Source organism: Numida meleagris, chromosome 7, assembly GCF_002078875.1.
Source record: "Numida meleagris isolate 19003 breed g44 Domestic line chromosome 7, NumMel1.0, whole genome shotgun sequence".
NCBI classification, from domain to species: domain Eukaryota; kingdom Metazoa; phylum Chordata; class Aves; order Galliformes; family Numididae; genus Numida; species Numida meleagris.
In genome coordinates this window covers 28720702-28735473 of record NC_034415.1, presented here as the reverse complement: position 1 = coordinate 28735473, position 14772 = coordinate 28720702, and the positions used below count along the sequence as shown (strand labels likewise).

The 14772-nt window shown below is 52.5% G+C and overlaps 1 protein-coding gene across 5 annotated transcripts in view; it reads right to left on the bottom strand.

Moving 5' to 3' along the window:
- Positions 1-14772, bottom strand: part of LOC110402282 (cAMP-specific 3',5'-cyclic phosphodiesterase 4B-like) — a 137432-nt gene that overhangs the window by 10621 nt on the left and 112039 nt on the right. For 2 of the 5 annotated variants that reach the window (XM_021404184.1, XM_021404186.1), the window contains exon 7: positions 11197-13999. In XM_021404184.1, the coding sequence (XP_021259859.1) occupies positions 13732-13999 (268 nt within the window). In that variant the 3' untranslated portion in view covers positions 11197-13731. The other 3 variants (XM_021404187.1, XM_021404188.1, XM_021404189.1) reach the window with 3 other exon arrangements.

Sequence of the window (14772 nt, the reverse complement as noted above, 5' to 3'; positions counted from 1 at the left end):
ATCCCCACGGCTCTGGAACAGCCCCAGGGACGGTGATCCCCCACCCCTGGGCAGCCTGTGCTGGTGCTGACTGTTCTTTGAGGAAAGAAATCTCTCCTAATATCCAACCTGAGGTTGTGGCTTTCAAAACCAATTTGCCCCTACAAATCTGTGCCTACTGTTCGTTATTCACTTGTCCTTACACACTTGTAAATGGATATCAGCAGACACCCTCAGTGACCAAGCAAAGTCTGACTGCTTCATGGCTCCCCAGATTCCTGTTGTGTTCCTCAGGAATGGGCCTTTCTCCCATTGTCACCACGTCCTTCCTTTTGCTCCTCTCTCTTTTCGCACTTTGGTCCACTAGCAAGCTCCTTGCCTCACCACGTCGGCTTCTGTTGCGTTTCCCGATCTTCCTGCACAACAGGACGGCTCGCTCCTGAGCTCGTAATACGTTGTCTTCAAAATGAGTCTGTCATTTTTAGCTGGCTGAAGTTAGGCTAAATTAATCTCATGGGAATGACAGCATCTTGAGACCAAGCAGTAACTGGAAGCCCTCAGCAGCAAACAAACGTGTTTTGCTTGCCAGGGCAGGCTGACAAGCCCTGGTGCTGGGCAGTGCATCCACTCCGGGCCCTGATTGAACTGTGATTCCTGCCCACCCCAGGCCCTGCCACGAGGCAGAAATGAAACACTTCAATGGAAATCCCAGCATGAGGCCAGCCTGGAGCAAGAGCTGAGTGCCCATGCAGCCAGTTAGGCCAGAACTGGATGGACCTGCAGCGCCCTTATTGTACCCACCAGCACTGGGTGGGTTACCAGCCAGGCGTGAGAACTGGGTCACCAGGACCCATACAGAGCAGCAGCTCACTGAGCAGACCATTGACAATGAACAGGAACCAGGCAGTTGCTTATTAATTAACCTAGAGCAGGGCGATCGCTGTTTATTACTTTGGGAACTGGAGCAGTCACTCAAGTGTCACTGTCCACAATCTGATGGCTTGGGCAGCAGGGTACCACAAGTCCCAAGAGCACTTCTACTTCTTGGAAGAGGCAACCAAGGCACCCATCTGGGATAATCCCAGCACAAAGGCATGGAAGGGGCAACCAAGGCACCCATCTGGGACAATCCCAGCAGTTCCATGCCAGGCCGAGCACCAGGAGCACTGGTCTCGAAGCACTGCCTTGCAACGATGTGGATTCACCAAATGTAGCTCAGCAAGAAGGATCAAAGCTTCACTGGCCATTGCTACTGAGAGTAGAATGTGTTTTGTCATGAAGCTTCATTCCTGTAGAAAAGCAATGTCAACATCTCTCCAGCTGAAACAGAACATCGGAAACTACTTGGAACAGACTAGCCAACAGAAAGCCACGGTCCAGAGTTAAACTCAGGACGTGCTCTCACTTTGTGAGTTAACAAGCACCGGATACAGAAAACTCTAGAACAGCTGCCTACACCTCAGCTTTAAATATGCTACAGTATAAAGATGGAAGATCAAGATTCCCAGAGGAAAGGCAACACTGCACCCTTTGCATGACAATGAGGAGTAAAAATGAGGTGTGAACACTAGGAAAACCCTAAGGAGGATGAATGGAAGTCTACAAGAAGCCCATTTCTGATTTGAAGATAAGCCTAAACATTTAATCTGAAATGCTAACGAATGAGGAAACCTGAAGATCTGAGGAAGGATTACGATCTGTTTCTGCTCAAGGCGGTTTCTGCAGCATCCTTTCCCCCTCCCACCGGGAACAATGCATCGTGGCTGCCACAAATCAGCGGGGTAAGTGACAGTGCTTTTATGGTGCCACATGGAAGTAACAAAATGCAGGAAGCATTCCGTCAGATGTCACTTAGCAGTGATATCACGGGGGAATTTGGGAATGGGATTTGCCTGCATAGCAGGAATTCCACAGTCCAGGGACGGGGGGAAGCAGAAACGGCAAGAGGGGCAGGATCTAATCTTGGCCTCTTAAATGAACAGGAGAGATTGCTCAGCTCCAAACCTTACCTCGGGGAGCAAACACACGCTTTGGCATTTTGTCATTTTACTGACCGGGCTCAATTCCTTGTTGACCCGCCTTAACCACAAAAATAAGACATCAGAGGGTACCTCCCCTCCATAGAGTAACAAAGCAAGTGCAAAAGACTGCTGAGACACATACAGCAGAGAGCCCCAGGAGGAATGCTGAAAATGGGTTTTCTGATGACACTTTGCAAGGAAATAAATACATACCTCGAATGAGTTTCTGAAGATAGATCACGGATACAAAGGCCATGACAAACGTGAACCCCCATCCCTCCTCTACGTGCCATGGTCCTTCAGGGGCCACGGTGCCATCTGAAAGCCAGCCTCTATCAGTGTTATGGCCCCAGGAGCTGCAGATGGCTGTTGTTATTGATGGGCTGCAGAAAGAAGCATCCAACCCAGACCTAGAACTGAGGAAGAGGATTTAAACCCCAATTCCAGCTTCCTGTGCACAACGGGGAGCCCAGCTTGTGTTGCTGTCGCTCTGGCTAAACAAGGGAAGGCTGGACCACAGTGAGATGAACACTCGAAGGTGTGACTACAAGTGTGTTCTTCCTGAGCACATGGTGTGCACGTGAGTGCACAAGTGTGAGAAAGACACTGAAAATCAAGGATGCAATTATGAAATTACCCAGCTGCCCACTTAGGACTTAGCAGCACCGCGCGACACATTATCTTATTGGGTGCATGTGGGCTGGCGCAGAGAGGGCTGCTACGCTCACACGTGCAGGGAAACCAACTTGGATCCTGGAAGCAACATCGCTAACAAGGCGCTCCACCTCAACTAATTAGCCCTGCCTTTCAACAGGCTTAATTAGGTGGGGCACCATCCTGTGCTGTTGTGGCTAGACAGCTTCCGGTGAGGGAGCTGGCTCCCAGCGGCGAGCCCGGCGCTGCTGTGCCGTGGTGCCACGTGCCGTGTGCTGATGACATGCACCAAGCAGGGCTCCTGGCTGTGCCCCCAGCAGAAAGCAGGTGGAGGGGGGGGTCTCCCAGCCCCCTGGGTGCTGCCTGTGCAAACCGAGTGCCTGCAGCCCCGCTGATGCTCTGACACTCCTTGGGAAACCATGAGCGGAGTTTCACAACGGGCCTGACAAGGAAGGGACTATCCAGGCAGAAGAGCACCGCAATAATTTTAGTTCAACAAAAGGAGGAAAGAAGGCCACGAAAGATGTTGTTTCCATCCACATGCCCATCCGTAGCCATGAAAACGGGTTTGGAACCAGGTTAACCCAGAGGTAATAAACCCAATGTACTGCATATTGTGTGAAAGCCCCGTGATCCCGGTGAAACAAACGCTGGGTAGGAAATGGAAGAGGAACCTCAGGAACGACGCCTGGAAGTGCTGCGCCTCATCCACCCAAAAAGCTCCTCTTGGCCACCGGCATCAGATAGAGACAAAATTAATAAGTAAACCTTAGCTCTGCATGAGGAAAATTGTTCAGAATTTTTTAAAGGAGGGTCAGAATAAGGCCACCGAAGTCACCACAGCGATGCAGAACGTGCCGCCGGTAAATTGCTGGACCTGCTTAAATCAGATCTCTTGGCCTTGAAAAGGCCACAGTTTCACATCAAGGTGTCCTCCCTTGTGTCTCAGCTTGGTTTCTTCACGGTCTTCAACAGAAAGCCAAGAATGTGTCTCCTGAGAGCGCCCAGACACAACTGGTAGGAACTCTTCAGGACACACATGAACCTTCGTGCCCACGCAGCCCGCTCTCAGCCTTGCAGAGATTGGCCATGCGGTCACCCCTTATGGGTGCAGCCGCCATGCCAGACCTTCAGGTCATATTAATTATAAAATACAATTAAATAGATTTCTCGTGACTTATCTTTCATGACGGAAGCTTAAAAAAAATGGTTTATTTTGGAACTTTAATCTGTTTTCCTACAATAAATATGTCACGTACTCAAAGGGCAATAAAGTCTGCCTCACCGATTTACCTTATTTGAACTTCTGGCCCTTCTTTAGCCTCTCCAAACCAAGGGATGGGGCTGTCTCCTTACTGAAAGACACAGATGTGGCTACTCTGTGCCGAGCAGAACCACTCGGGCGTGCAGCGCGTTGCAAAAAATGACCTGTTTTGACATATTTGGTGCTGAAGTGATACTCTGAGTAAGCCCTATCAGCCCATCTGCGACTGTACTCAGCGGCACCGGGGATTGCTCAGTGCAGACCGTGGGCTGGTCACAGAGCAGAACCTGCAGAAATTGCTTGAACGATCTGGAAGCACACGCAATTTAAGAAGATGTTACTTAATCCGCGATCCTCCAGCTTCTGAAAATGAGGATATCTCACCGCTGGGCTCACCGCCGCTCCAGCGGCTCCGCGGTGGAACCGACGGATTCACAGCGAACACATCCAGACATTAACTCTGCAAATGCCCCACGTCACAGGACCAAAGTCTTCAGACCCTCAGATGCTGAAGGCAGAGCTTGGCCCTTCGTGGCACCAACTGTCCGCACTGAGCTACCCCAATCAGTGGCTGCAGCTGCTCGGGGCCGTGACTCAGTGCGCTGCGTGTTTACCAAACCGCACGTACAGCCTTTTAAAATAATCTCTTTAAAATCACAGATGAAGTCCCACGGGTAAAAGGGTGGGGAGGAAGAGGGAGATGCCGGTATCCTACGAACCAGCATCATTTGTTTTGACAGCTTTTAATATTCCGTATTAACGGCTTCACGTGCCGAGCTCTACCGTGCCTCTGTGTCACCTCCAAACCGGGGCCATCACGCCCTGGCCACCAGCTCTTATAAAGACGGGGACATTTAGGTCAGATGTCAGGGAGAAATCCTTTACTCGGAGAGTGGTGTTGTGAGGTCTGGACCAGGCTCCAGTGCCAGAGCTCAGCCATAAAACGCTGCCCCAGGGGCAGGTGGAGGGTGAGCCCCAGCAGGCTGGGAGCGCAGCTCACGTCACTACAGTCACTGCGGGCAGCAGCAGCAGCCCTCCTCCATCACGACGTATAATTTAAGACCTTCAAAATATATTTACTTAAGGCCTGTGAAATATACTTATTTCAGCACCTCGACCCCGATTCAGGGAAATCAAAATGTCAGCTAGACGCAAGGCGCGCTTGTTAACAACCTTGGTTAAAATATCAGATTAAATGGAGGTGAAAATGTTCCCCACTGAAGGTCAAATACAGGTTGTCCTACTGCAAATTACTGCAGCGGTTCCTCTTTAAGTCTCACGCCCCATGGCACCTTTCAGGACCTCCTGCACAAGAGGGGCACTTCATGTTCGCCCTGGCCAAAGTCTCAGCGCTCCAACTAGCACCGCTTCTCTGAAGTAATTAATTCTGTCGAATAAGCTCAGCGAAATTCACACAATTTCTGCGAAACATCTGATTTTCAGCTGCCCGGGGCCTCCCATTTAAGGCAATTTGCAATAAAAGGCATTCTAAAGGCACACTGAATTGACCACATTTGGATGTGTGACAAAGGCAGGCTCACAACGAGCGGCCGCTGCTGAAAAATGCGGTGCGAGGACCATCGCTTCCCGACTTCGTCTCTTCTGGTTCCTCATCCATAAAGTGTGATTAACAGATTTTTGGCTCGTACCTGGGTAGGACGTTCCCACTGCACATAGATGGAAATACTTCAGAGCTTCACGCAGTACAGCTGAAACCCAGGAAGCTGCTAACAGCTCGTGGCATTCTCGCAACAGGAATTTCGGGAAATACCCTGCCCAAAGAACTCGAACAAAGGTGAAGGCCCAACATGTGTGCTGGAGTAGGATCTGGATGCGGACCATGGCCCATAAAGTATCACTGCCATAACAGGAACTGTGCCGGTGGGGCTGGAAAACTCGTGTCTGGATTTCTCTTCATCCACAAGCAGCTCTGGGAGGAGAGGAGGGAAAGCACGTCACGAGTGTAAGCACGGTCCCCGTGCTGCACCCTGCAAACAGACAGCGTTCAGAGGAGAATTAAAGCATCGTGGTGTCCGCAGCACGCTGTAAGGCCACGGGAGGCTGGGTGCAGAGCCACCTCCTTAGACAGCTGCCATCCTCCTTCTGGGCACCAACGCAACGACGGCGACTTCAGAGAATTTTTGCAGAGCGTGGAGATGGGGTTGGGGAGTTTTCATACGTGCAGATGTTTGCTTGCCTCCTGGAGGCATACACTGACAGCTTGGATACTTAGACTGGAGCGTCCACTTCCAAAAGGACAGCTTTAAAAACATCTAATTCGCTGCTCAGTAAGTGCCCCTGCTGACAGCTCTGGGGACACACCAAACCCTGACACCAAAACCCCAGCACCAGGTGCCCGGCCTCGGCCAGACCCCGCTCCCCATCCCACAGTGGAAAGCTCCGAGCCACACACACAGTGCTGAGTGCAAAGCAAAAGACATCAACTGCCGAATCAGTGCAGCACCAGATTCCGCGGGTTCCTTTTATGGCTGCTTTTTTGTTTTGATTAAATGCCTGAACGCACAACCGAGCCAACCAACAGCACCTTTGGACATGGAAATACATCCCACTAGACTTATTTAGATGATTTTTAAAGCGTGCTCTTAAAAATGTACATCTCTGTAAGCACACCTACTCTTCCAGCAAACCAAGGCCGAGCATCTTTTATTAATAACCATAAATAATTAACAGTTGTTTCCTTTCTGCCAAAGAAGTATGCCGATTATACCACACTTCAGGCTGTCATTTACAGACGCTTCGCACAGAGGAAACAATATTACACTGAAACGTTTCATTACCGATTAGCATAACACTTTACCAGCTGCACCGGGACATTATCCTTACATAAATAAGCACAACATGCTTCAGCATTAGCAATCCTCTCCTCTCTCTTTTAACTCTACCCAGGATATATCTTGATTTTAAAAGCTGTTTTTAACCCTGATGGCTGTCATCCCATAACTGTAGAGCTAGCTCCGGTGGACAGACCGTTCCCATGCTGGGGGCAATGGGTGCTCATCATCCCCTGCCCATCACTTGCTGTCTGTCACCCGCTGCCCTTTAGGGCTGCTGTCCCCCTCTGCCCACGCTCCCACCCAGAGAACAGCCCTGATGCAGTCAGCGGGATCCACGACCCAAAATTCAGCCGCCGACAAGGACGGAGCCAGAGATACTCACTTCTTCAAGCAAAGCGGCTGACGCTCGGAATCAGGGCCCGCAGGACCAGGCTGGGAACATGGGGACTGCCCAAGGACAGGCTGCTGCCGCCGGGACCCGTGCGGGGCATTACCCTGGGAACGGCCCTGCACAGAGACGCAGCCTCTCACGCTCCCATCGCCAGCTGTGTCCGGACACAATGCCGCGGCACAGAGCTCAGCCTCGGGGGAGGAAGGAGAGGCTTATATAGAGCTGCGGGGGGATGAGCCATGGGTGCCGTCAGGAGCCCATCGCAGCTCTCGCTAGCTGCAAAATGCCGATGACATGGAAGCCGAAGGGGCTCGGCTCGGTGGGACAATGAAGAGCCCTGCTCATCGCTAAGGCATGCACAAACTGCCCCGCAACCTCACAAATAGCTCCGCCTGCCAGAAGTTTGGTTTGGGTGCTTTTGTTTGTTTTGGTTTCTTCTTCTTCTTTTTTTTTTTTTTTTTTTGACAGTCCAAGTACATATTTCTCAAACTCATATGGAACTGATTCAGTGCACTGAAGGCTGCGATGTCAAAATCGCACCCACACCAACTATTATCATTCTATACAGAAAACAAAAGAAACACAGATTTTATCAACTCTGAGATTAGCGATGGCAAAGTCTTATTGTCTCCGCAGAGGCCTTAAGCAATCCCGCGTGAATGGGAGCTGAGTAAAGCAGCACACGGCTCCCAGGGCTTGACCTGTGTTTAAAGAGCAGAGTGAACATGGGGACACAATGAAAGCACCACTGGGAAGATCTCCTCATTGCCACCTTGGGCTGCCAGTTGCCTGGATCGTTCACAAAGAAATCATCCATCAGCGAGAAGCCCTTTTAATAACCTATGACTGTTTTAATGGGTTTATGCTACATAGCAGAGCGTGGGATCATCAGTGAAATCACAGAACCACAGAATCATTGAGGTTGGGAAAGCCCTCCAAGATCACCATGCCCACTGCCCACGGCCCTCAGTGCCACATCCCCACGGCTCTGGAACACCCAGGGATGGTGACCCCCAGCCCTGGGCAGCCTGTGCAGTGCTGAGCGCTCTTTGGAGCAGAGATGTCCCCCAGCACCCAGCCTGCCCCTCCCTGGCTCAATGTGAGGCCGTCACCTCTTGTCCCATCGCTGTTCCCTGGCAGCAGAGGCTGACCCCCCTCACCCCAACCTCCTGCCAGGAGCTGTGGGGAGCGATGAGGTCTCCCCTGAGCCTCCTGTGCTCCAGATGAACACCGCAGCTCCCCCAGCTGCTCCCCACAGCGCTGTGCCCTGGTGCCTTTCTGGGAGCGAGGAGCCCAGAGCTGAGCGCAGCACTGAGCTGCGGCCCCACCAGTGCCAAGTATGGTGAGAAATGACAACCTCAGGCAAAGAGCAGTGCTTCGGCTCCTCAACTCTTCTTCGCAAACACGCTGCTGCCGACGTACCTGCTATCCCGTCCAAGCAGAGGCACTCCCTCCACCCGCGTGAGGATGCCCCCTACACAAAGCCCCGGGTTTTCAGCTGGAGCCCCTTCGGAGCCCCTGCCTGACCCGGGGCAGGTGGGACACGGGCAGGAGTGGGCCCGCCCCGCTCACAGCGGGATGGTGTGAGCACGGGGAGCCCCGCTGGCACCGCCGCTGCCGGGGCGCGGGCGGCAGCTGGCCCCGAGTGACAGGCTCCTGATGGCAGCAGCACGTGGAGCATCTTCATGTGACACCCGCAGGTGGGGCGGCGGGGAAAACAGTTTTCATCCGTTGCTATGGAGCCGCAATGGGCTTGTGTGTCTTCAGAGCCTGCCGAGGAGAAACGAGGGCTATTTTCTTATATAGATGTCATGAAATCTATCCTCGCAGAATTTCTGGAGTCAAAGGCTAAGCAGGTTTGCCCGGATACCTTCTGCTACTTGATCTCCAAATAAATCTAGCCGGGAGACCTAAAACGGGTGTCGCTTTTCAGCCGGAGCTGATGACAAAAAATCACTCTTTGGCCTCCTTTGGAGTTGTTTATGTACACGGTGACACAACGGCGTGTTCAATAAAACGGGGCAACGATCTTGGCAGAAATGGAGGCTTAAAAAATGAAGGGAAAAATAAGAAGCCTCAGAATCGCAAAGCACGGTGACTTCGGAGAAACTTTTCCCTGATTCTCTCCAATTGCTAAAAGAAAACCTGATGTTCTTCTTTTAAAATGTGCCTGCCTCTAGGTCTTTGGCACAGGTTTGCCGATGGGAGGGCCGGCAATCTATTTAATGACTGCATTGACGTCAATAGCATAACTGAAATACTTACTAAGATGCATGAGTCCAACTTTCAGGGGGTGTGTGTTCGCAGGCAGGAGCAACACACGAAATGGACTGCGTGGGAACGAACTGCCCGGGAAGAGCAGGAGCGGGGCTGGGTGTCCCGGCATGCTCCGAGGGCACTCGCCGTTCCTCTGCTGCAGGTCACCTTCCCAGGTCACTCTGAACCACCTCTGCTTTCTCCGAGCAGCAGGAATCACTTCCCATTCAACAGCCTCAGCATCGCTCGGTCACGTCACTAAGCTGCCATCCAGCTGATTTATTCTACAGTTTGCTCGTTTCCAAACTAGCATCATTATCGCGCTGCAAGAAGAATAACGCGCAGGGAGTCAAGTTTAGGGCCAAGCCTCCAGCAGACGGCACGCACCGTGCACACGCAGCTTCCAGCTCAGCTCCGTGGTGCTGCATGGCTCTCTCTCAGAAGCACAGCACCAATCCGCCTGAAAACCAAGGGATCCTGCAGCCCTCACTGCTGGCAACCCGAAGCACGCCAAGAGAACTTCAAGATGAATCATCTCTCTTGTACCTGCCCAGTGCCACTGCCTGCACACCAGTGCCTCGTGAGAGCAAAGCTCCATCCGATTGCACGGGGCTTACGGGTGCCTGCAGCAAAGGGCTGAGAGATGCACAGGACCTGGTCACTCCTGCAAGAGGACGGGGCTCTCACTCGCACAGGCACCGGCGTTATCCAGTCCTTTGTTTATGCTTCATACAAATGTTCGTGCACGAGTCTGTGTACATCTTACACCCACATGAAAAATGAAAGAGTACGAGTTTTGGGTTCGTGTAAAGGCATGTGAGCAGCGCAGACAAACGTGCGGACGGGCAGGAAAGCAGAGGCTAAGGCACAAGCAAGAAGAATAGCAATCTCTCCCTCCCACCCCCAGAGAGGAACTGTAACAAAGCTTGAATCCCACGAGCCCCGAGAAGCCTGTGTGTGACACATCCCAAAGTGCCACCCCTCTCTCCCCCCCCCCCCGAAACCTCGGGTTGCAAAGCCGATCAGCGATCTTATATTGCTAGGTGTATAATTAATGGTGAGGACGTGCTGTAATTATTCAGCGCTGAAGGCACCTGAGGGGCACGTGGCTGCCTGCTCCCGGGAGCCCCCGCAGCAGCAGGAGCTCTGCAGTGTGGCTGGCAGCACGTCGGCACAGCGACCCATTGGGGAACCAGAGCCCAGAGATGCCTGGTGCTGGCAGGTCAGGTTCCGTCGCCCAGCTGCGCTCCTGGAGGCTGAATGAGGGATGGATGGATTAGCCGGGAGGGAACGAGGCTCAGGAAGGAAAATAAGCACGGAGGAAGGAACAGAGCTAAGCGGGAGCTGCCAGACCTGTTGCTGGGCACAGGTTTTATTGGCTGAATGGATGGGGCAGGGGCTGAGGACCCCTCACGAGTGCCCAAGGTGGTGAAACGAGAAGAGCGGTGCTGAGGGACGTGCGGAGATCTGCGGAGCACCAAGGTGCAACAAAGTGACCGCGGCAGGAGTCACGTTAAAAGAAAAAAGAGAAGCACAGGGGAAGGAAACATGGCAGGCATTTGCACGGTGGCATTTTTCTATTGCTTCTTTCTGTATCAGTGGGAAGGCAGGTGGGGCAGCACCCATCCTGAACCCGCACCTTCACAACCACGCTCTGCAGCGCTGCATGGTCACAAGCCTCACAGTCCTGACCAGCCCCACCATTCCGCCCAGCTGTGAACGCAGGAGCTAATTAATGAAGGACTGATGTGCTTTTTGCTGCCGCTTCGTATTTCCACGCTAAGGTTCCTTAGGTAATTCACACGAGCAATTTTGTTTGTTCCTGTGATCTGCAGTTATAACAAAATAACAGGAAAAATCTGCCAGGTTTACTTAAGCTCATACCAAGGACAAAACACAGGATGTCCAATGCATAGCCCTCTTCCTTTTATGGCTTGGTTATAAGGTTAAGAAAGCTCTGAAACCTCCAGTGACATCAGTGAGGGCTTGGGAACCGCTCTGCCCCATGAAGAAGCTGACCAGAACTGTTCACGGTTTCAAGAAAATGAAAGCAAGAAGAATTTCATCACCCAGCACAGACCATCCATTTCAACACGGGCCCGGGTCCCGTGTGATGCAACTCCTTGGGAGCGCATCAGGTTTGGCTGCTCCGTGTTGCAAATGGCCAGCAAACCCCCCAAGGTCCTGCTGGACCAACCAGCTGGCGTGCATGACTTGCAGCTCAAAGCCGAGCGCAGTTTGTTCCCCCCAGGGTAATTTTACGAACGTGTGCTGGTTTGCTTTAAGCCCCGAGTCCTGCACTTCTCCTAACAGGATATAAATCACTCCGCTAACGAGAGACCGGAGGAGGCACACGTAGGGTGCGCGCAGCGATGCCAATCGCTTGTGGTGGTACATCTGTGAGTCAACGTGCGACATGGGAGAGCTAAAATCAAACACCGAGCTCTGCCGGAGAACCCTTTTAGGAAATCACCATCACATTTCACTTACAGACACGTCCTTCTGTCTACAAGGATGTAACGTGGTGTGGCCCCAATCTAAATGCCACTACTTCCTTCTCCGAAACTTGCAGGGAAAACACGGCATCCCTTCAGACATGAGGGGACGGGGGCTGATGGGAACACCTCTCCTTCCGCTCCTAAGTTCCGGACCAACACACTGAAAGAAATGCCCTGAACCCCTTTGCTCTTTCTGCACTGAAATGCCATCTTCTTTGGGAAGCAACCAGCATCCTTGCTCTCTGCTGGGCTGAAACGCGTGGGGCTGCACGGCCCCAGGGGGTGAAGGCGGGCGGTCCCCAGAAGAAAACCAGTAGTGGGAGGAGACAGCAGCCCCACAGCCCCCGGCACGCGGCCGTGCTTCCTTGTGCAGGAAATAACACCATTTCCTATCAACCTCAAACATGTTTCTTATCGTTGCTGCCTGCAAGCTGTTGCAACGTAATTCAGTTACTCACCTATCCGCACAGCACCGGAACACTAACACACTGAGCTGGGAGCACAAGGGCTCGCATCAAGATGCTGAGAGCGGGCTTCCCGTCAGCTGCTTTCTCCTTCTGGGTTCTCCAAGGCAACACCAGCCTGCTATGCAGCTGCAAGCACCAGCCCCTCAGCCAAAAAGGGAGCTGCTGGAGTGCCATGGGCTCCCAGCATCAGCAGCTGGGGCTACCCGTGGGGTTACCTGCGCTGTTACCTGCGGGGTACCCGGCGTCCCGCTGCTTGCAGTGGAAGTGCTGCACAACATTGTTCCTCAAAGTGTTAAGAAGCAGAAAGCTATTGTTTCCACAGCAAACGTTAAGAAAACCCATCTAAAAGTTCCTGGAAGGGGATTATCTCCCGGTTATCGGATTCTGTAAGCTATATAAACAGATCTATGCAAAGCTTATGAAACGTTCCACGAATCCTTTCACACGGGCCAGAAAAGCGAAGTCTGGCTAAGTGCAGCGCTGGAAGGAAGCGGTGGGTGCGCTCCTGCCACCCAGCCCTGCTCTGCTCCCTGCACAGTGTGCAGGAGGACCCACAGATCACGCCATCGCCGCGCTCTCTGCAACCACAATCCCCACATTCCACCACCAAGTTTTGAGGAATCTACGCCGGAAACCTCCCGGGCTGTGCACGTCCCCACACAGTAAAGAACACCGAGCGCAAAAGGAAATGATAGTTCCCCGGGCTGCGCACGCTGCAATATGCAGGCTTTACTCGGCCCTCCTAGCACGGAATTGTTGAAGAGGCCAAGATGACACCTAACACACCAGCACTCCTCCAACCGTGTCTCCTGCCCCGTGGGGGTAACATCTCCATCAGTGCCAGGAGGGCCAGAGCTCATCCTTGGAGAGAGGGTCTCCCCAAGGCTAAAACACAGCGTACACACACGCAGGCAGCACAGTGCACTGCTTGGGCCCACGGGGCAGAGCCCTCGCTCGGTGCCATTCACCCCCACGGTGCAGCCGAGCCCAGGCTGAGCACTGCGGCCGCTGACCCAGCACGGGGACAAGGACAGGGTGAGTGCAGGGGGAGCTGGGAGAAGGAGGGGTGAGCAGCTGCGCTGACCGGGTACTGCTGCTCCCGTTCGGTTGCTTAAATGCGGTACTTCAAAAGACTGCAAACAAACGGCCAAAGGAAAAATACGCCATGCTAGGGCAGCCTAACAAATGCCAAGGGAGTTTCACCCGAGAGAGGTTTCTGAGATCGCAGTTTTTACATAGATCACATGGAAGCAAACTGAAATAAACAGGATAAAGACTACAGCTGTGCCCGAGCCTGTTGGAGGCTGTAGGCTGCTGCTTGCCCAGGCCTGCGCTGCACGGGGACTCGGAGGAATTGCAGTCACTGTGGCCGTGACTATCAAACCAAAATCATGTTCTACTTTATGCTAACACACGAGGGTAAACACAAACCCCAAACCATTTAAACAGCAGCAACCTGAGCCTGGCGGTGCTCCTGCATTGGTTTTGCAGGAGTAACCCAGGAGGAGCTCTGGATGCCCAGCACTACATCGGGCTGGGGGAGCAGAGGAGCAGCCACGAGTAAACCCGTGTGCAATAAACCTTCCTCTTTGCTGGCAGGTGATTACTGAGGACCCACACGTACCTTGCACGTTCATTCTGGAGACAGGTGGCTGACTTGTTGCAGGAGATCTCCTAAAAGGGATAAAGAATACTCCATCAACAGGTGCTATTTTTACACTTCAAGCACTGCCACTGCTAATTCTCATAGCTAAAAGGCTGTTGTCAGGTTCACAAGGAAGCCTAAAACACTTCTAAACGATCAGCAATTCATGAGCAATACAATATACCCGTTAGAAAAATCCAAACACGTTGCATTCCTTGGCTAAGCACACACACACGTGCTAGAAAGAACACACAACAGAAAAGATGTGCCCTCACCCCACACTTTATCTGCAAGTTTGAGGTCCAACTACACTCAGAAGACAGCAAGAGCTGGGTGCTGTGGCTGCAGGGCTCGCTGTGGCCCCACACCAAGGCCTTCTCCTGCTCACTTTTCACCAACCGAGTCTGGCCTGGACCCCAAAGCAATGCCCATTGTTACACCAGTGTGCAGGTACAGGGCTGCAGTGGAGATGTAAGGCTTTACAACCCACCACTAGCAGCCACAAGCACATAGCGAGACGCTGCAGCCACCAGTGTGAGCTCCGAAACAAAACAGAATGGCATTTCTCGAGTAGGAGCAGCAGCTCCGTCAGGGAACGGTGGATTCCAGGAGGGCTGAGAGCTATCTGCAAATTTGGCTGACGTTAAGCAAGCAGGTTGGGCTGGAAAAAATGGTGCAATATTTCTCCAAACGTCAAAAGATTCCATTGTGACGTTTGCCAAATAAAACTGTTGATTTTTCAAGTTGAAACCATTATTTACATGAAAAAGAAAAAGGAAGGGAAGGGAAGGGAAGGGAAGGG